Source organism: Stigmatopora argus, chromosome 1 (genome assembly GCF_051989625.1).
Source record: "Stigmatopora argus isolate UIUO_Sarg chromosome 1, RoL_Sarg_1.0, whole genome shotgun sequence".
NCBI classification, from domain to species: domain Eukaryota; kingdom Metazoa; phylum Chordata; class Actinopteri; order Syngnathiformes; family Syngnathidae; genus Stigmatopora; species Stigmatopora argus.
Window position 1 is genome coordinate 15,322,927 of NC_135387.1, and position 21,630 is coordinate 15,344,556.

Here is a 21,630-nt window from a genome sequence, read left to right on the forward strand (position 1 = left end):
CATAAATATAGTTAGTGTATAACTTATATTCCACTCTCATCATACAGTACAGAAAAAAATTAAATGTACTATGACAGCAGTATCTCACTTAAACACCCAACATTTCATTCTCTTTTACAAATCGTTAGAAACCAAAGATGAGGGGAAATAAATACCAAGTAATGTAATAATTGTGTTGTACGTTTTACAGTGCCTTGATCTGTTTAATAAAGGTTGGAAAATAGTTTGTGTGAATATTCCTACATTTCAGTTCTTTTGCATATACCCAGATGTGGGCATTTTTACAAAGTACACATAATTCCTGGAAACAGAAGTGCAGAGCTATGAAAAAACACACTATAATACAAAAACATAGGAGATAGGATCGAATTGTTTGGTGTCTAAAAAATTGACTGCCAGCCTCAGTTTACATAGCAACTTCCATGTAACGTGGACAGAGGAGGATAAACGTGTAAACTCTTTATGTCTTTATTAGATCAGCTTTTTTTCGTTGGCATCTCAACCTTTCAGATAAAACGACGCGTCTCGTTTCAAAAGATCCACGTGAGATCACACAAATATTTGGGCGCACATGTGCGCCACCAAAAAGGCAGGCTTTCTGATCACGTGGTCCCACCATCCAGGAAGTGGCTCGCCTTCTTTACATTTGGCCGGGCAGGATGTTGTCCTAAACAAAGTAAAGGCTACCCCGCCGGTTTTGTCACTATCGATGGCACGATTAGGTTGAGCGTCTTTTGGCTATCGTCTTTTGGACCAAGCTCGATCCTCCATTACTTGTGTGACAATTTTTCCGAAATGGCCCCTGGATAAGAAAACGGAGAAGATTCCAGAAGCATCGCGGGATTGCGAGCACAGCCAGGAGCCGAGCGGCCTGCTGTCGCCGTGAAGCGATTAAAGCTTAGCGGCCGCTGTGTAGAAAAACACAATATTGTACTGATCAATAATTCAGCAATTGGTGAGTTAGATGCATTCACTTCGATATCAAGACAGTCGCTTGTCCTTAAATGACCGCATAACCTTCCCCATTTGTGCCAGTGTAAAAATGAGGCTAGTATTAGCTTTAGCGACTGCTAATGCCATTAAGCGATTGTTTGTTTTGCTTCGACAGCAGAAATCAGGCTTTGGTATTCGATTGAAATCATGTAGATGAACATTAGTGATTATTATCTGTTTGTAACACATTTCGCCAAGTCAAATCTAATGCGGCAGAGTTGCATGCAGTGTCACCGTGTCGATGTTTTGTAATGACGCCATGCCCGCAAAATATAATTGGAGGACATGGTAAACACGATCTCGTTAAAAAAAGGTCAATATCAACAATGCAAGGCAAAAAGAGTTTAAAGCTGAACTGCTGCCTTCATCATTTAGTTCGGTAGTAGTGGATTTCCAAGCCATAACAACCATAACAAGGGCTCTTGCCATTGTTTGAGCACATTTTCCCAGCCAGTGTTGTTACATCAGAAATGTCTTTGTTGCAAAAATGCATGATGCCATGTCAGACAAGTTCATTATTACACAATAAGAATTAAAAAACATAAAAGGATGTTTAAAGCACATTTTTTGGCCTCTGCGTACGTGAATGGACTCTGCACAAAAACTAACTAATTAACTAACCCTGTCCAAAAGCTACTAAGTTGTTTCCAGTCTGAAGAAAATGGCCTGATTCCTAATATCGTGTTTCCAGGACTTGCCAATGTCATGTGGACTTTTTATGGCCTGCTTCAGCATTTTGGCAGTGACAGTCATTGCGGGAAAGTTTCGGGTTATTATATTGATTGTTTGTGTCTTTACTCTCTCCCTGATGCATTAGCTTCCATTCCGCCATTACCCTTCCTGATTCTGTTCTGAGAGAGGTCAGACCAGTATCATCGCCAAGATAGCTGGGCCAGGCAGGAAGCGGCACACCTCAGATCCAGACCCCAGCAGCAGCGGTAGTGAGTCCGGCGACAGGCGGCCCCTTGGCACCAAGCATCTGAAGATGTCCAGCAGCAGTGGTAATGGGGCCGCAGGCCGACGCGGCGGGGCTGTGAATCAGCAGAGGGGAGGAGGCGACCATGGGTCCGAGCTGGCCTCAAGTGCCAGTAAGAAGAAGCAGAAGGACAGAGCTAACCAGGAGTCCAGAGAGGCCAAAAGAGCTGCTGCTGCTGCAGAAGTGGATGGAGTCCTCGCAGAAGTCAAAAAAGGTAAGCGGGCAATATATTTGTGGGAGAGAAAGGGGACCATTTTTCAGTGAATCTGGAACGGGGTTGTCTTTGAAGTTTTGTATTTATAAATAGTGATGTTCTCTTAATGTGTTCTGGCACCTGTGCCAAGTCATTTAATTTTGGCTTATTAAAGTCATTTCTCCATGTTTCTTTTATTACTGGTAGAAAATATGTATGTGAGACCTGTTATTTTGCCCTCTTTACACATATTATATAGAATACAGTATAACCCATGGCAAAAAATATCGAATCACTATTCAGGTAGGCCTGTTGCAATAGAACATGTTTGTGTATAATATATTGTTTATATATATTAAAGTGATCTGTTGCTCTAAGTTGACTGATCAGCATATTTGCTCCAATACGAGAGATGTCAATTCAAACAAAGTGGGGGTTTATTATTTATTTTTAGAAGGTACATCATGTTTATTTTGTGCATCTGTGGTGAACATGTGTTTATTGTATGAGAGAAAAGCTACCCAGAGAGGCTAGGGTGTTCTTCCTGACATTTAGAGGAGAGATAGAAATGCAGTGGGGGTGGGGGGAGATTGAAGGCTCTTAAATTGTGTTGCAGGCTAAATAGGAAGCACACTTGAAACTGGCACTTCCAAGGTAATGGTCAGCTTGAAAAACTTCTGTGGCTTTGTTATAGGGTAAATGGTATACGAGTTTCTCAGTTTTCTCAATTCTGAGGTTTCTGTTGCATATGATATAAAATATATTTTTTTAACATGTGCATGGTTTGTTACTTGGTGTTTGTTTACCTCGCATAAAATCAGTGTGGTACAAGTTTTTGGATGTTACTTAGTCTCATTGCTTTGTTCATTGCATGCTCAAGAGTGCTGACATGACTGCTTGGCAAGCTTGCACATGGGAGTGCAGTGCCATGACCTGAATAAGTGTATAAACAGGTGCTCCTCATGAATGTTTGGTAGTTAATTTGTACCCACCAGTGTCATTCTGGTCCCACCGGTTTTATGAACAGTGCTTTAATTATGGACATTATTATTCGTCTCACTTGGAAAATTGTTTTAATTATTGGCATATTTTGGGAGCAGATTTTAAAAATAACTTTTGAGTTTGCAAATGGCAGGATCTCTTTCTACTTTCTTAGTGTTGATATACATGACGCACGTTTATTGTGATTTGCTTTGTGTTTTTAGATATTTTTGTAGATTGGAAACAAAATGCTAATGAAGTGATCATCAAGTTACGATGTGGAGAAAGTGTTCAGAAGTTGGAAGATGTCAACACAACTTTCACTGATACACACTGCTATGTGCATTTCTCAGGTGAGGTTACCTTTATCCCACGTGAATATAAATTGAGTTTAAAAGAAAGCTTCATGAAAAATTAAACCTAGACTTTGTTAGGGTTTTGCACCAGTCAGAAAAGTTGAGCATATAAATGTAAATGCGTGCCAAATAATTCTTAAAACATAATTTCCAAGACTGACCAAATTGGGGGTTGGCAGTGTTTTATGTATAGATCATTTCCTTCTGTATCACATTAATGGACTGAAAATCCAAAGAAATTTTATTTGTTCAAAGACCTGATAATATCAGTGTACATATTGTTAAAGCATAAAATCTAAGGAGTCTCGCTGATATTTTTGATTTTAGATTAATTTAGAGAACCTTCTCGATAATCAGCACACAGAAATTGTTTTAATTCTAGTTGAATTACTAATTATTCTGTCGCTTCAGCTTGTATCTCTACCCTGAATTGGCATACTATATTTTTAGTTATAACGTGTTACACCGTTCTCCTAATATTTTAAAGTTGTACAATATTTGTTTCCTGGATCAGATGGTCGTGAGTGGTCATGCCAATTGCAGGAGGAAATAGAGGCTTCTTGTAGTAGAGTACAGTACAAAGAAAAAGGTGGCCTTCTGCTGCTCATTCTGCATAAGAAGATTCCTATTCACATTTGGCCTTCACTAAAAGTGAGTTAAGAACAAATTGAAGTTAAGTTAGCATCATGTCTTAACCTTTCTATTGCCTTCTTTAAGTCCAACAAAAAAGAGAAAGAGGTGGGACCCACACAGACCAAAACTGTCTTGGTGCCGGAACCAAGGTCTGTAGCCTCAGAGTCATCAGAGTGTCTGAAGTTGCCCTCCCTGCTGGCACAGCATCAATCTCAGGATACCCCTTCCCCCTCATGCACTGCATCAAGATACAGCGGGAGCAAAGCTGAGCGTGGTGTCAAGCGCCATTTAAAAAACAAACAACCATCGGACAAGAAATCAACAGACTCTGTGGTAGACACATTTGGAGCGCGGAGTGCACCAGCCACTTCTTGTATGCCACTTCCTGCTAAGAACGGCAAACTCCAGCCCCAAGAGTCCAGTGCAAAATGTACCATTGGCAATATTTCCAGGAACACCAAGGAGGCTAAGTCTCTTAGTAAGGGTCACATGGACTCAGCCCAGATTGAAACGTCAAATGTACACCTGCTTGCCACCGAACTCCGTCAAACACCACGAACAAATGGAGACAGGAATATCGACCAATTAGTTTGTGAACAGGAGAGCACTGTTTCAAACATGATTGAGGTTAGTATCGATATTTTGTTATATGCAGGCGTGTTGGTTTTTTTCTTAAACAAGGCTCAACAAACTACTAATGTTAGATGTAATTGTTTTTTATTAAAATCTTATCTATGAAAAACACTTGAAGATGCAATTCTGCTTCTGATGATTTTTTTCTATTTATGTTTAGGAGGCAGGTGAGCAATATAAGACATCAGACACACAGGAGAAATCATCTGAACCTGCTGATAGTGAACAACAACTTGAGGTTCCTGTAAGCACAAGTGGCTCCCTGAAAACTCTGGACTTAAAAAAATGTGTTGACTCAGGCTCTCTAGAAAGGAGTAGTGACAACACTAAAACCGAGGCAGAGAAAAAGGCTCCTTTTCACGAATCGATGCAAGATACGCAAACTGACCAGCAGGTTGTTTCTAGAGGCGCTGTCTCAGTGGTCTCAAGAGATCTCTCTGCCCAACAAGAGCAATCACCCTCTCTGACTCATATTCAAGGCAGCTGTGAAGGAGAAGAAAAGTGTGACCAATCCAAAGAGGAGCCACCCCCAAGCAAAATACAGGAAGGTTAGTCTTGGCATCATTGAGTCCGGTACTCGGTCGTTTGGTCGCCCGGAAGGTTATTGATAATTACCATTTAAATCGTTGCTCAAATTCCCTAAATACAAACTGTGAATTATTATTTAATCATACTCAATGCCCTATTAATTATTAGGCTAAAGAAAAGCTCCAAATTCCCGTACTTTTATTGTGTTTTGTTGGAGAACTTGTTAAGACCCTGACTGAAGTCCCTTTCTAAGGGGACAACTCATGTACATACAAACTCTTATACACTCACACGTCCGCTCAGTGAAACTGCTCATGGCCATTGTTGGCTTTTATTGATGCGTAGACCGTGTTGTTCTACCTTGTTTTGTCGCCGGTCTTTTGGTCGCCCGTTGTTTGGGTCCCGGCGACCAAACGACCGCACACGATTGAGTCCTTCTGGGGCTGCTTATTTTTGCATTAAACTTTTATGAATGAATTTAACGATGCAAATGATTTCACTATAGCCCCAGAGCCGATGGTAAACGTACAGTCTGTGAAGAATGACTCGTACGAGAAAGGCACAGACTTGATGGTGGTGAATGTCTACATGAAGGGCATCTGTAGGAACACATCAAGGGTCATTTTCAGGGAGCAGGATTTTACTCTCATCTTCCAGACAAGGTACCTTTACAATGGAAATCATCCAAAGGCGATTTGCCTCCCCACCCTTCAGTAAATCAAATCCGAATCAACCAAGGACAAAGCTTTTTTTAATGTCGTCTTTTTTTTTTTAATAGTGACGCTCACGTTCTTCGGCTTCACCCAGACTGTGGACCAAACACAGTTTTCAAGTGGCAGGTCAGACTCAGGTAAACCTATTAATTGTGGCATGTCCTAACTAGAGATGAATTTGAAATTGAGGAGAGAAAGAAAAGTAAATCGAGGACTGGGCGACGAGGCTAACTTTTATGGGCGTCCAATCCTGGAAAAGTGCCTCATGGTTGGCTTAAAGGCAGCCCTAGGGTGGCTTTTGTCAGTACTCAGAGTGCATAGCTCTCCTGATATTAGTGGGCGTGGGAAAAGAACAACGAGGGCAGGTACTTGCATTATTTGGCACAGTGTGTTATCATATTGTACCCCCGTGACCAATTTCCAAGCCTACCCTTTGCTGATAGAAATCACTTGAACGCAACGCAATTGCAATATTAAAAAAAATCACAAATAACACACTTTAAGCCGGGCACACTCTAAACTTTCACATAAATGTAATATTTTAGAATGTTGGAAAATGATTATAGTGCTTTAAAATAATGTTTGAATTAAACCAAAACTAAAAACTAAATGCCTGAACCGTGTTGAAACCCACAGTTGTATATAATATTTTGAAAATGTCTAGATATCATTACTAATGACATCCACTTGTCCATTCTGCCTTTTTATTCTGACATGTCCATGATTCTCTGCCAATGCCTGCTGCAGGAATCTGATACAGCCTGACCAGTGCTCATACTCCTTCACTGTATCACGAGTCGATATTAACCTAAAGAAGAGACACAGCCAACGTTGGGAGGGTCTAGAGGCCCCCGCCACACAAGGCAAGCTTCTACTTGACAAAGATTTTGAACTCCAGTGTATGAAAAAACATAAAAACAATTTAAAACAAATTGTGAAAAAATAAATCGAGATTGGATGGTAAGAAAAAAAACCTATATTTTCCTGTCTTTGGCTAGTTCGGCCAGACCTAGGCTCATATTTTCAAGTGATCTAGAGAAAGTGCATTATGAGAGTTACCTTCATTATTATTCTGTTACATTACAATAGCCTCCTCTAACCCCAAGGCCCATTGTCCTCTGTTTAAGGTGCAGTGGGTGGTGCCAAGGTGGCTGTGCCCTCGAGTCCTGCCTGCACAGAGAAGAGCCAACCAGGCAGCAGCCAGCACAGTTTGCCCACCAAGGAAGAGCCCCCAAGGGTCGGTGAAGAGAAGCCAAAGGCTCCTAAAGCTCCATCCAGAGTAGACGATAGTGGTTTGGAAACCATGACTCCTCGTACAGTCTCGGACCATGTCGCCATTACCAAGTCAGAACCCACTGTCATGACTGTAAGATAGCAGTTTTTTTTTCTTGCTCAGAATGAAAAAATATTTCCCAAGTATGTCAAAGTGTTCATTTTGTAATTGTGTTATGTTTCTCGTTGCAGCCCAAGCCAACCTGCATGGTGCAACCCATGACGCATCAACTCTCTGTTAGCAATGAGCACCATGAGGACGAGGAGGAGAAGAAGGTCTGCCTCCCTGGTTTCACAGGATTGGTCAACCTCGGAAACACCTGCTTTATGAACAGTGTCATCCAATCCCTTTCCAACACCAGAGAACTCAGGGATTACTTTCATGGTAAAGGATGATTTCAACCACAAGTCATTTTTGCCACCATTTTAATTACACAAAAGGCATTTGGCCATACACAACATGGTTTTCCATCCTGATTCCAAATGTTCTCTTTTTGATCTCCTTTAGACCGAGGATTTGAATCAGAAATCAACTGCAACAATCCGCTAGGAACAGGAGGCCGGCTAGCTATAGGCTTTGCAGTCTTGCTCAGGGCCCTTTGGAAAGGAACGCACCATGCCTTTCAGCCCTCAAAGCTAAAGGTTTGTATGCCAGTTGTGTTTTTAAAAGTGTTTACCTTCCCAAAATCCAAAGGCTCTTCCCCTTCAGCATGCCTTTGATTTAACTTAACTTCTCTTTGCAGGCAATTGTGGCCAGTAAAGCCAATCAGTTTACAGGCTATGCCCAGCATGATGCCCAAGAATTTATGGCGTTTTTACTTGATGGCCTCCATGAGGACTTGAATCGCATTCAGAATAAGCCGTACACGGAGACGGTAGACTCCGATGGCCGCTTAGATGAGGTTGGTGTTAAGGATCTTTGAGGGCTGCATGCCTCTGATAGTGAATGTTCATGATTACCTCTTACTATTTAATAAAGCACCTATTCACGGAGATGTGGAATGGAATGAAATGATAATAATTTTGGTAGGACACAGATTGCTGAATTTGATAACACATTGTTTAACTTTGCAGGTGGTTGCAGAGGAGGCATGGCAGAGGCACAAGATGAGAAATGACTCATTCATAGTGGACCTCTTCCAAGGCCAGTTCAAATCCAAGCTTGTCTGTCCTACATGCTCCAAGGTAATACATTTTTTGCATCCAAATTTGAAGTACCAGTCACTCCTCATTTATTACAGTCTCCTCTTTTCTTCCTTTTAGGTCTCTATAACATTTGACCCTTTCCTTTATTTACCTGTCCCATTGCCACAAAAACAAAAGGTGCTTTCAGTTTTTTACTTTGCCAAGGAACCGCATAGAAAACCCATTAAGGTGAGATTTAGAGGGATGCCAGTCCTTACAGAATGTACATATATCTCAAACAAAACTTCTCCTTTTTTTTCTCAATTCACGTGTCAGTTTTTGGTGAGTGTAAGCAAGGAGAACTCCAGCACTGCAGAGGTCCTTGACTCCATCAGCAAGAGTGTTCGGGTCAAACCTGAAAACCTCAGACTTGCTGAGGTCTGATTCCTTTTTTTTAAATAATGGTTTGTCATGTGTCTCTTGTTTTACCATAACGAACCTGTTTCCTTTGACTCAGGTGGGGAAAAACTGCTTCCAGCGAATGTTTTTGCCCTCCCATTCCCTGGACACTGTGTCTTCCTCAGACATGTTGTTTTGCTTTGAGGTTCTTTCCAAAGATCTAGCAAAGGAGCGAGTGGTGTTGCTTCGAGTTCAGCAGGTGACAAAAACTACATGTCTCTAAAACATTTATGCATGAAGTGTTTTGTTCTGTCACACGCATTGTTTTTATTTTACTTTACAGAGACTGCAAGTTCCAAATGTCCCCATTTCAAAGTGTGCCTCCTGCCTTAAGCCTCCGGTCTCTGATGAAGACAAGCTGAAGCGCTGTACTCGCTGTTATAGTGTTGGCTATTGCAATCAGTGAGCTGTTTTCATATGGTGGCACATCATGCATTAAATTCTCATGCCGTATTGCAATCATCATTTTATTGTTGTGCTTTCTGTATCCTCTCAGAGGGTGTCAAAAGACCCATTGGCCCAATCACAAGGGGCATTGTCGACCCAACACTGAAAATGTGGGTCTGCCCTTCATAGTTAGTGTATCCGAGTCCCGTTTGTCCTACAGCCGCCTCACTCAGCTCCTACATGGCTACTCCAGGTAAAAAAAATCATACTTTTGCCATGCCATTGTTCAAAATGCACCTATTTCTTTTCTCTAAGTGCTTGAGATATATTTGCAACTATTCCATACTTGGTAAAGCGATTGGAGTTAAATCCATGCGCTTCGTATGTAATAGAATTTGCTTGACAGTTAGAAACAATGTGGTTGTCTACTGCTGTGATTATTCATCATATTTGATTATTAAGACAAGTGTAAATATTTGTATCCCAACCGTGAATCTATTATTATTTTATCCCTAATCTCCTACTGCAGATTTTCAGTCAATGTGTTCCAGCCCCCTTTCCAGTCAGGTCGGACATCCCCCGAAATATCTCCAGTACTTGCAATGCAACCAGCAGCTTCTCCATGTGGACCAAGCTCAGGAGATGAAGCCATGGGTGGAAGCAGTATTGTAGAACAAAATGAATGTGGATCTGAAAAAGGCACTCCAATGCTTGACTCACGGAAACTACAGACCTGGACTCCAGTCCTTGACTCCGGTGACACAGTGTCCCTTACTACGTCCCAGACATCTCTTTCTACCACACAAATGTCAGACTCTGGGTTTTCAGAGTCCATCTCATCTACTTCCTCTGGCTCTCTTGACACCCATGTTGAAAAAGAAACCTCCTGTGAGAAGGCAGTACGACCAGAAGGTGATGGATGTTTTTTTTTATTTTTTGCGTCTACAATTATTTTAATGCCTCATCGCCTTGTCTTTGCCGTTTCCTTTTTTACAGCTGCAGTAGCAGGCTACCAGCAACCTAATGATGCAACTTCAGGGCATGCGGGTCAGTTCTACATTATTCTGCAGGATTCTAACAAGGAACAAAGACTGGATGAGAAAGGTATGAGCCATAGTTTGGATTTTCTGTTAGCCTAAAAAAATACCCTGTTATGTAGCCAAAAACTACAACTTAAATTTTTTTACCTGAAAATTCATCGGACAATTGTAAGAAACGGAATACAGATTCTGGATTTTGATTGTTTTGAACCACGTTTTTACAGAGGACTTGCTGGTTGACCTCCCTGATGATGCGACCGTGGAGCTTGTGTGGAAAAACAATGAGCGTTTGAAGGAGTACGTCCTGGTGAGCTCCAAAGAACTAGAATATGAGGAGGATCCTAGTTCTTTGAGTGAGACAGCCAGGGCAGGGCATTTCACTCTGGAGCAGTGTCTCAACCTATTCACCAAGCCAGAGGTGCTGGCACCAGAAGAAGCATGGTAAGGTTCTTCAGAATTTGGTAGAATTGGGAACTGTCACACTTTCACCATGGATCAATCGTAATTTTTATTTAGTTATTATTATTATTATTATTATTATTATTTTTGTACCTTTTTAAGGTACTGTCCAAAGTGCCAGCAGCACCGTGAGGCCTCCAAACAGCTATTACTATGGCGGCTTCCTAACATTTTGATCATACAACTCAAGCGCTTCAGCTTTAGGAGTTTTATCTGGAGAGACAAGATTAACGACATGGTTGACTTCCCTGTCAGGTGACTGAATGTCTATTGAGCATAGTTGTCTGCCTTTGCCATGTTGATTCACTTCTCAAACATTTTATCTTCTAGGAATCTCGATCTAAGTAAGTTCTGTATTGGCCAGAAGGATGAGATGCAACACCCGCCTATCTACGACTTGTATGCAGTCATCAACCACTATGGGGGAATGATCGGTGGCCACTATACTGCCTACGCTCGTCTTCCAAGTGACAAAAATAGCCAACGCAGTGATGTTGGTGGGTTAATTTATTGTTATCTCAATGACTCAGTTTTATTGTTTGTGTTCCTCATTCTCACACCTATGTCTCATCTTACACAGGTTGGCGTCTATTTGATGATAGCACTGTAACAATGGTGGAAGAGAGCCAGGTGGTAACGCGTTATGCTTATGTCCTTTTCTACCGACGTCGGAATTCACCTGTGGAGAGGCTGCCACGTTTCCTCAGGCCCGTTGGGGCAGACTCTCCACCTGCAATGGGAGCTACCACCAGTCAGGTGAGGGCACCGCATTACACTGTGTGCAAGGTTCGTATGGGTCCTTGAAATCCTTGAAAGTGCTTGCATTTTACTGTTGTCTTCAATGTTTGAAAAGTACTTTACTTTCACATACACTTCTTCAAAATGCTTGAAAGTGTTACGCACACAATATTTCTCAGCACTCTGTCTCAAAATATAAATTCTTATGGATATTAAAATAAATTTTGCTTCATCGCTGCTACCTGGCCCTTCTGAAGTTGTTTTCCCTTGTAGTCGTACGTCACATTGTTTCTCCCAAGATTACCGTGCAATGTTGCAGGAAGGCTGAGGGATTCACACACTTTGTGGCATATTGGCACAAATTGGGCAGTTGAACACGCCCAGCCATCCGCACTAATTCATTGATGGGCGCAAATGTGTCAAATAAAAAAACGTGTTGTTCCATGTACATGAGAGTGCAGCATTCTTGCGCTCAAGTCGAGTCGACTCTATACCCTATGTCTAACAGACCCATTTTCTATCCTTTCTAGAGGGTTTTACTTTTTCTTTTTATAATTATTATTTGGCTGAACAAAACAACACTAGGTCATTGGTCAATGAGAATTTACCTTGTGTGGTTTTGGGTCCTCATTGATCTGTATAACTTCTGTGAAATTCCAAGTTTTTTGTGTGGTTTCATATTGGCAAAGCCTCTATCTTGACAGATTTGCATTCACGTTTGTTTTTCTATGTTAACCTTGTTGTCATGTTGAATTCTTGATCCTGTTTTGCTGAAAACAAAATGGGAAATGCACTCAGGCAGTTGCTTTGGCCGAGTGTTTAAAACAACTGGCTGACCAGAAATAGTTGCAGTCGCTTTTTATGGTGCCTGGAAAGTTAGACATGATAAACCTTCGCCCGATGTGCTTTATTCTGATTAGTTGAATTTTTGATATGATCTGCAGACGTGAGTGGAATATTAAAAACAACACAGGGTGCTTATTATAGCTACAAACCCTCAATGCTGCTGTGAACTTCCCCCTTCCACAAATAAAATGAATGGGTCACCGCTCAGAGTGGCAAAGGGTGAGGAGATTTGCCACGTATGGACGGGTCCCGAAATAGAAACTTGTTCTAGTTTACAAACTCTGAATGCGTTCAATAGTGGACCTGCTTACATGGGGATATCTTGCCATTTTAGCGTATGGGTACACACATGTCATTCCAGAGGAAGCCTTTACAAAAGTGCTTTCTGTAGGTTTCTCAACCTTTCGGACACTCTTTCACACTGCTCCCCCACTAAGATGAATGATATCTCAATGCATTTTGTTTGAAACAGTATTTTAGGGATGACGTTTAGCTATCCACCTTCCTGATAAAACTACTCCTGAAGCCCTTTTCTTGGCTTTCTTGAGCAACCATAAAAAATAAATGCATTTGTGCTTGGGACTAAATAGTCTTGCTGGGTTGCTGCTGCTTAGTTCTTGGGTATCATTATGTGGGCTCCTTGCATTTGCCATCATCTTGCGCTTTGCTGCAGAACCCTTTCACACTGAGCTGCTTGCTTCTACTGTAACAATACCTTAAAAGTCCTTTACTTGTGCAAGGGTCCCCAAAGAAAGTCAAGGGCCACTGTGGTTCCTGATTTTTGCTCCAACTGATCCAGCACGAACAGTTTATTTAATGAGGTTTCTGCTCAAGCCAATACCAGCTGACCGCCATACGCTAATTAATTTGTAAAATGTCTTGTTTGGTTGGGCTGAAATCCTGCACCCACTACAGCCCTTTGTGGAATATTTTGGAGTCCACTGGTCTAAAGCGGCTTCAGTAGTGGAAATCCAAAAAGTCACATGAGTAGCACAAACTGGTGTCGTTGAGCAACCCAAATTACTATAGTGTGTTTCTGCCTTAATAGACAATTGTGCATCGAGTTTCACGACGAAACCGTCTTTTGCAAAGAGAGACATTTTCAGTCTTGTGGCACTGTTTAGCAACATAAAATGTCATTTTCTTCGTTATTATTTGAATCTGAATTTACTTGATTTAAAAAAAACGTCCTGAATTAATAGGCTCATTTTTGTCCCGTTGCAGATGGCTTGAGTGTTTGAAAGTGATGAGGCCCTGCACAATTCTGTCTTTATTGCTCTTCTGTTATCTAGCATATCTAGAGTCCTTCCTTTTTAATTTAGTTTAAAAAATATTTTGATCACTTACATACTAAACTATTTGCTGCCATTGAAAATAGTAATCAAATGAGCAATAATTTCTGCTGACTCCATGAGGAATTGCCCAAGTCAAATCCTAATGATTTGTCAGGCCACGCCTTTTCCCAGAAGTTGATACCAGTTTCCGCCAATCGCAGGCCTCTCAAATATGGCGGGAACTGGAAGAAGAGGAGGACGGTCGCGATGGAAGCCCCCGGGAAGCTTTCTTCTCGGGCCTGCGACGACAACAAGCCCAGAGAGGAAGAGATGAGAAAGATAAGGACAGAGCAGAAAGGCATCGTCAACGCACGGAAAGAACATCAGATTGTCATGACGAAGATCGTGCACGATACTTTGTTCTAGGAACCCTCGCGGCCGTCTTTGCACTTCTGGTCAATTTCGTCTACCCTCTTCTTTCCAAATTCAACTGGGCTTAGGCTCATTGACTAATGTTTAGTTTGGAAGGAAGGCATCTCAGTTTTAATACTACATTAGACCCTCCAAAATCATGTACTAAAACAAATTAAATATAAAAAAAGATTAATTGTATATAGCACCTTTTATAAGTGGTTGTAATAAGAGATGTACAACTTATTAGCTGATCTCTCTTGCATATGCATTTCTGTGCCTGTCTTCAGTTTTTGGGAGCCTTGTTTCTGTTGAATTCATGCATTCTTGTCTTGATTTAAAGGCGTGCTATAATATCTGTCCTAATTTTTCAGCAACCCATCGTAGTGGTGCCTGTTTTCTGCTTGTGTATGGGTGTTTGCATGAGGAGATGGGACAGGCAGGAAACACTGGTTTGCCAATGGATGAGTGAATGAATAATTTCTTATTATTTTTTTAGTTGTTTTACAATAGGACAAAAACCCACTCTAAAATCTACACAACGGTTGCTGTGGCGATTCTTGTATAGATAAAAATGCAGGACTCTGGGATTTTTCACTGCAGTCGAGCTGGTTTTCCATACTCCAGTATAAAATGTATATAAAAAGAATTGAACAATGTATGTTTGCAGTTGTATTGATTTCAATGACTATTTTCTCTACTATGACACTGCATTTCTGTTATGTACAAGTCATAAGTTATTACACTGCAATAATGTATCTGTATTCCTTTATCCAAATGTCTTTGTAAATATATACATTTGTGTACATTTTGAAATTAAAAATAGTATTTTCAAGAAAGAGCTCGTATATATTTTCCTTGTACTCATTCGACTCGTGACAAAAGATGAAAGAAAACCCGCATGAATCATCAATGCATTTTTTTCTTTGGTTACAGGCAACAAGTCAGTCACTATTTGTGGCTGACCTGGACTCTGAAGTTCCACCTACATTGACCTCGGACGTGCCTGGTGGTGTCTTTGCGCATTCTGGGGACTGCGCAACAGCATCCTACAGCAACATGGAGGATGTGGACTAATCTAAAGGAGGGAAGCAAAAGTGACCCCAACAACATCTCATGAGATTGCATTCATTTAGGAAGGAACTGTTAACATCTTGGACTTGACACATTGGTGCTCATTGCAAAGTCAACACCTCCACGGGGCCATCTGACACTGCAGTATTGGAAGATCTGGATTTAAATGTCGTCTCGTGGAAGACTCAGGCCCCTGTTACATTTACTTATACCAACCCTGCGCATCGTGTGGGGGAAAAAGTGTCCGGATGCTGAGCAATTACACTTAACGAGCATATCGAACAGCATCGACTTTTCTGAGAAGCCTTTGTGTAAGGTTTTGTCTTCATCACCCTGCAATGGTCAGCTGTCTGTTGGATGAGTGTATTGCTTGCAGCTTGCTTCTTGTTCATACCTATGGTTTTTAAATTGAGGTCAGGGCCTCAAGTTCTTCCACACCCAACTCTTGGCTATGTCCCAAGACCACAGTCCATTCAAGGGTAATTGACTCCTGCATTAATATATATTCCTGATGTTGCTTCAGATATAATTAACTGTATTAGCGTTCTCATGAAATGCAAAATATTGCCACTGGCTTGCAGAAGATGCTGCTGAAACGGTTCCAAACCTCATCAAAAATTAGTGGCGCACTCTCACTTCCCAATGCACCTTGTGGTATATTGAAATAAAAACTTCACTGCTGACCAGCCCTGTTGATTTTATTGTGAAATGCATTTCAAGTGTTGTGTTCCCTGCCTCTGTTTTTCTTTTCTTTTAAATATTTCTTTAGGTCAATGCCTGGTTATATTTATGTGTCAAGGTTGCAATGAACTAATGAAATTGTAGCATCAGCATAAAAGGATTAGGAGCTTTCCTACTTTTTGTAATGGGTGCAAGGATTACTTTGTTGCTTGTTATTACAGTTGTTTAGCTTCTCAACTGTAAAAGTTCTGATTTATGTAGCCCCCCAGAATACCTAACTTTTTATTTGATTAAAGGGACCTTGACAATGAACATTTGCCTGATTCCTGACATGGATAGTGTATTAAATCATAATATACATTTTTGAATTCTCTCCAACTAGCTCAAATATTTGACACATTCATTGCAAAATAATTGCTTGTTGCAGCCTTAATTTATTTCCTATTCTAATTTAGTTTTTGATCCTGTTCATGCAGTTCTCAAAGATTTTGGGTTTAAACTGAAATGTGCATGTTTACATGTAATAGTCTACATATTTGTATTTTTATCTGTCCTGTGTTCAGTGAAATATTCTTGCATCTCTTCCTTTATTACGGCTACTTACTGAAAGCTGCTGTGCATTAATTTGAAAAGGATTAATATAAATAAAATCATTTCAAAGGATTCATAACGGAGCTTTTGACGAACATTTCCCCAAAGTTTCTATATGCATTTTCAATGTGTGCATGTTTTATAGTTATTTTGCACTGTTTCCCAGTCAAATCAAGGGTGAATAAAACATTCAGTGACGTGACTTTTTGTCCAGAAAGCCGCATTTATTTGTGACACCACAGTGTGGCGCTCACGTTGAGCTTTATGAAACTTATCCGGCGAAGAAGAACCTTGACAGCAGAGTAAGGAAGTTATCGAGAGGATTTAGTAATTTAGTGCAGGTACCGCGTAATACATGACAAATTAGAGACGTCGTTAAACAGATCTGCATTACTCATGGCTGACATGATTGGGAACAGCCATCAAAATGAAGACATCGATGAAGAAAGTGACTTGTCGGTGCGGGATGCGCTTGAACCTACGCTCTCGAAAAACGACGCAACACCGGCGCGTCCACTCCAAATCGAGAGAATTAAAAAAATAATCCTCCACGTGGATTTAAACAACACCATTCTGGTGTCAGACGCCGGGAGGTCGCAAGGAACAGTGGCTGCCCTGGATTATTATCTGACCACTGTTACTTGGGGGAAAATGAGCAAAGGTAAAATATTTTTAACAGGCTTAAAAAAAATAATAAAAAAAAGAAAGAAAGAAAAAAAGCCCTATAGTTTCATTTGTGTGGAGTCAGGTTTTTACAAATAAGATGTGAGCGTGTTTGTTAAAAACTGGCACACTATCCTAGGATCCTTGAGAACTGTATGCGCTCCAGTTCGATTATTTATTCATTCATTTCCGTACTGCTTATCCTCACAAGGGCCGCGCGGGGTGCGGGAGCCTATCCCAGCCAATCTGGTTTGGTGGCCAGCCAATGGCATCACGCATAGGACGCAGACAAGCATTTAGTCTCACATTCATACCTAGGGGGAATTTCGAGTACTACTGTGCATGTTTTTGGGGTATGGGAGGGAACTGTAGTACCCAGAGAAAGCCCACACAAGCCTGGGGAGAACATGCAAACTTCACCTGACCTGGGATCGAACCCACGACCCTAGAAGTGTGTGGCCGATGTGCTAACCAATCCTCTGGCGGGCCGCCCTATTCGACTATTAAATGATGTCATTTTCCATTTGCAGGCAAGTGGGAGTGGCTGAGTGACTTTCCTTCCCTGCATCCACCATGTGATGATGCCGTCAACTACTGTTCTCAGTTTGGAGCCACTCCCGGCTTTACCTCGACTGCTGGTAGACGCTTTCGTGGGATTCTGGAAAAACATCTTAACTTGCTCCGCTGGCCTGAGGATGTAAAGGTAAGCATTGCATGAAGGCAGCATGGATATTGTCAAGAATGGCCAAGTACAAACCCAGAGGTGGGCAAACTATTCCACAAAGGGCCGCAGTGGGTGTGGGTTTTCATTCCAACCTATAGAGGGCACTTTTTCACCAATCTGGTGTCCTACAAGTGCAATCAGTGGATTGCAGTCAGGTGCTTCTTGTTTTCTGCAGAAATCTCATTGGTTAAACTCTGTGCTGGATCGGTTGGAACAAAAACCTCTTTTTTAACTGACTGTGATTCTCTGTTTATCAAATGAAAATGGGAGGAATTAAAAAAAATGGCTTGACTTCCTTTGATTTTTGTGATAGCGGCCTTTGGAGAAAAATGTTTGGACACCTGAGATGGCTCTTGCCAATTGACTTCCTTTACTTAGAGACCTCAAACAGAACACACATTGCTTTTTTTCCCCCCAAACAAAGCTGTAAGGTATAAGATGCATGGTGATCTGATTGAACTCCCTGCAGTGTGACCGAGAACTGACAATAAAGGCAGAGGATGGGCAACTTTACCACTGGATCCTGCCCTCCTTTTTTCAACTGCTGAAAGACTTGACGCAGCAAGGAACCGAGTTTGCCATCCACTTTCGTACGTTTGGAAGCGACCTGCCTCGTTTGCTGAGTGCTGTATTCAAAGCACTTTCCCAGGGCGCTCATCCCATCTTTCCTGATCTTCCTGACTTGAAGGTATAATTTTCCTAGTCAAACAAAACATTGCCACCCTTTCACTGTGATGTAACAAAATCAGACTGGTATCTGAAAACTGAAAATCTTGAAAACTGAACATTTCTGGGAGTATTTGTTTATACTAGCTTATGCTCCCGAAAACCCACCCGTTTCTGAAAACCATTTACCTCTATTACATGTGGATGCCAAATAGTAGAGACCTCGACAAATAATGAATCATCGTGCTTTACAAGGACAAAATCAATGCAGCTAAATCGGCCTATTAATCCTGTTATTTTTTTAAAATTCCAAAATTACATATATCATGTGACATCCTACTTTGTGTCTCTCACAAAAGATACAATTTGGAAAACTATAGTTATTCGGCAATGCATTCCGCTTCCTGTCCACCACCAGCTTGCCTGCTTTCCGTCTCTCTCGCTCTGTCTCACGCGTGTGTGTCCATCTTTTAAATGTGTAATGTTCTCCTACTCAGTTAAGTGTGAATAAGACACCTGGAAAGATCCGCTGCAGCCAGAAAGAAGTTCTTCTAACCAGGGGTGCAGATCAGCTGTTGACCCGTGACGGAGAAAGAGGCCTGTACCAATTCTTAAGCAGCACAGATGGGGTGGGAGGCTTCCGGGATGATTATGAATGGTAAACCAAGCCCCAATGTTTATTCAAGTTGTTTTCCCCTTGAATGTACAATTTTCCTTGTTTATTAAGGTGGGTGGCTAACAATTACTCCATCCGTGGTGGGAAGCCACTGTGGGTGGACCCCTTTGACCGGGACGTTCAGCATATTTTCATAGATGACAACATACGACAGAACGATGAGGATACAGTAGTGCATCCCAAGGTAACACACAACTATGAGCATTTAGCAATTAGCAAGGGGCAGTGTTCTCCAAAGCTGCCTTGCTTTTTCCTCATTTATTTTTGATTAAGTTATTTAATGTTTGACATACCATATACCATCAATTAAGAACCACCAGTTCAAGTACCGTAATTTAGCAGATAAGCCCTTCTTGAAGGAAACTGCTGACTCGCTTTGGGGTTAGTTGTACGTGAGAACATTTAACATAGAAGCTCTATGCATTAAAAGACCTCATGCTGTGCTGTACACGTAACTGGCAGAAGTTACTTCTTTTTTTTTCTTGCCCTTCTGAGTTTAACTGTGTTGGTCCTTCTGAAAGTGAGTCAAATGTGAAAAAACTAAAGTTCTCAGCAGTTAGCTTCTGATTGTTGCTTTGTTTCAAAACCTAATCTCTAAACTTAAAGGCCAGTGTAGTAGTTATTGCAATATGGTCGTAGGTGATAAAAAGTACTGTTACAGGGGACAACCTCCAGTCTAGGAAGATGAATCCGGTGTTTTCAAAACCAGTAGTACCTGAGGTTGCCACTGGAATCTTGCTTCAAAACATAGCAAGCCCCATTCCTTTCAATTCAAAAACATTAAGATGCAACTTTTTTTCCACCTGAAGTCATTGAAGTCCATTTGTTTTACAAAACTCTCAATTGCCAAACAGTTATGATTAGTTGTTGGTGTTGTTGTTTTTTAAAATTTGTATGATCCTTAATTTGTCAAATGACAAGTGCAAAATAGATTTTGTTATTTCCGACGGTAAGCAACTGGCCTGTGTGTGTGTGTATGGTCCAGGTGTTCGTGGCCCCAGGTGGCACAGACACTCGCACAGCTGGCATCTTGGAGCTTTATGACATAGCCTTGATCCAGACTGACCTTCTTAAGGCCATTTCTGAGCCCGACTACTTCACTCGCAGCGTCCAAGTCTGCCAAAAGAACTATGAGAAGAACCTGCAACAGATGTCAGGCTAGAGCACAGCTCCATGTCCATTCCTGACCGTACCTGGTGTTGATGAGCTCCGTATCAGGCTACCATTATCTTGGTGTTGGTGGAATTTTATAGAGGTGGTGGATGAAAATATTCTCTTTAAAATTGCTTTTACATGTTTACATGAATCATAGAGTTTAAAAATAGCAGGGCACTGTAAATCAGTTAGAAACTGCAACACCAATAGGTTAATCAAACAATGGGTTTGAGGCAGAAGGGACAACGTTTTAAACAACTATATTCCAGTTGACAGAATCCAAATTACTGAATGACAAATATGCTGTTACCCTTTGTCGAGGCAATGGCGAGCAAAAACGCCACATTCCGAGCCACCCACGGAGTCTCAACTTTGCCAAGGGTTCAAAGGGGGACGGCGCAAACAGTCGAGCATCAAGTGTTGGTCCCACGATGAGGTGCACATGCACAGAGCTCTATGAAGGCAGAGCCTCAGAGCGCCTTTGATTGAGATTGCTGCCACCTACACTATTCGGGTGGCTAGAGAACGACCCCTAATTAGGAAAGACTGAAAAAAGCCTAGAATTGTGGAAGCAAAGCAAATCACCAAGTTCACCTCGACCAACAAACTCCACCTACAGGCGTATGGCAGCTGATTGCAGGGTGCCCTGATGTTTAAATTGTCTGCCACACACAGAAACCAAACAGCAATCCAGTAGCAATTTGGGCCTACAGCCTATTATTATTATTATGAATTTTTTAATCAACAGATGAAAATCCTGCCAACTTCTGCTGGAGTTTGTACCTATTTTTGCAGCCAGATGAAACCTTTGTTAACACCTTGTATTGTTAAATTGCTTAAAATATTGGAATGTTGAGTTTATTTATTTTTCATTGAATTTAAGTTTGCACTTGGTTTCTTTTCTCTCGTCTTTTTCGCTGAGTGCCTAATTAAAAGAAATAAACAATATATTTACTGAATGAATCTTATACTTTGTATTGCCTTTTTGGTTTGCCATCACCTAGTATGTATCCCGCGTGTTTACAATATTGTGTCTTTATTTGGCACCGACAATGCTATAGTAAGATGTCCATGCTCAATGACACCTTTTGATCTTAATCCATGAATGACATGGTGTTTTGAGTCATCAATAATTGAGATATTTTGTTGCTGCTGATTTGTCAGTGTGGCCCTAGAAATCCTGACCATTAATGCCAGGTGGGCAGAACATCCCCGCTCGTGATCTCCCGTCCTATTTTGAGCAATTACCAAATAATAGAGCAAATTGAAGCAGGGGCTCTAAGAATTAAATTATTCCTCTAATACTGTGCATTTTTGCTCAGTAATTGGGGTCAAATAAAGTCAAAAGCCTCTTCTATTTACATCTGTTCTGACCTGGAAGGC

General features: G+C 41.2%; 2 protein-coding genes across 6 annotated transcripts; both read left to right on the top strand.

Annotated features, from left to right (window-relative positions):
* Positions 1–583: 583 nt before the first annotated feature.
* Positions 584–16,084, top strand: usp19 (ubiquitin specific peptidase 19). Of its 5 annotated transcripts, none has more exons than XM_077601639.1 (26): positions 584–955; positions 1,811–2,183; positions 3,368–3,496; positions 4,014–4,150; positions 4,217–4,759; positions 4,926–5,313; positions 5,799–5,955; positions 6,072–6,143; positions 6,754–6,869; positions 7,134–7,372; positions 7,471–7,663; positions 7,787–7,920; positions 8,022–8,180; positions 8,353–8,463; positions 8,542–8,652; positions 8,740–8,841; positions 8,921–9,061; positions 9,146–9,264; positions 9,359–9,502; positions 9,779–10,161; positions 10,246–10,353; positions 10,514–10,730; positions 10,851–11,003; positions 11,079–11,245; positions 11,329–11,504; positions 13,828–14,858. In XM_077601639.1, exons 2-26 carry the CDS (start codon positions 1,979–1,981, stop codon positions 14,104–14,106), a joined length of 4,683 nt encoding a protein of 1,560 aa, XP_077457765.1. In that variant the 5' UTR covers positions 584–955; positions 1,811–1,978; the 3' UTR covers positions 14,107–14,858. The 5 variants fall into 5 exon arrangements, with proteins under 5 accessions (XP_077457765.1, XP_077457775.1, XP_077457799.1 ...); XM_077601649.1 differs by having other exon boundaries at positions 7,140–7,372; XM_077601673.1 differs by lacking the exon at positions 13,828–14,858 and adding an exon at positions 13,557–13,799 and having other exon boundaries at positions 585–955; positions 11,329–11,534.
* A 550-nt stretch (positions 16,085–16,634) lies between these two features.
* On the top strand, positions 16,635–21,210 carry LOC144084964 (uncharacterized). The gene is made up of 6 exons (XM_077613861.1): positions 16,635–17,024; positions 17,557–17,729; positions 18,220–18,438; positions 18,914–19,074; positions 19,144–19,276; positions 20,078–21,210. The coding sequence occupies exons 1-6, from the start codon at positions 16,760–16,762 to the stop codon at positions 20,252–20,254; spliced, it is 1,128 nt and encodes a 375-aa protein (XP_077469987.1). The 5' UTR covers positions 16,635–16,759; the 3' UTR covers positions 20,255–21,210.
* Positions 21,211–21,630: the final 420 nt, after the last annotated feature.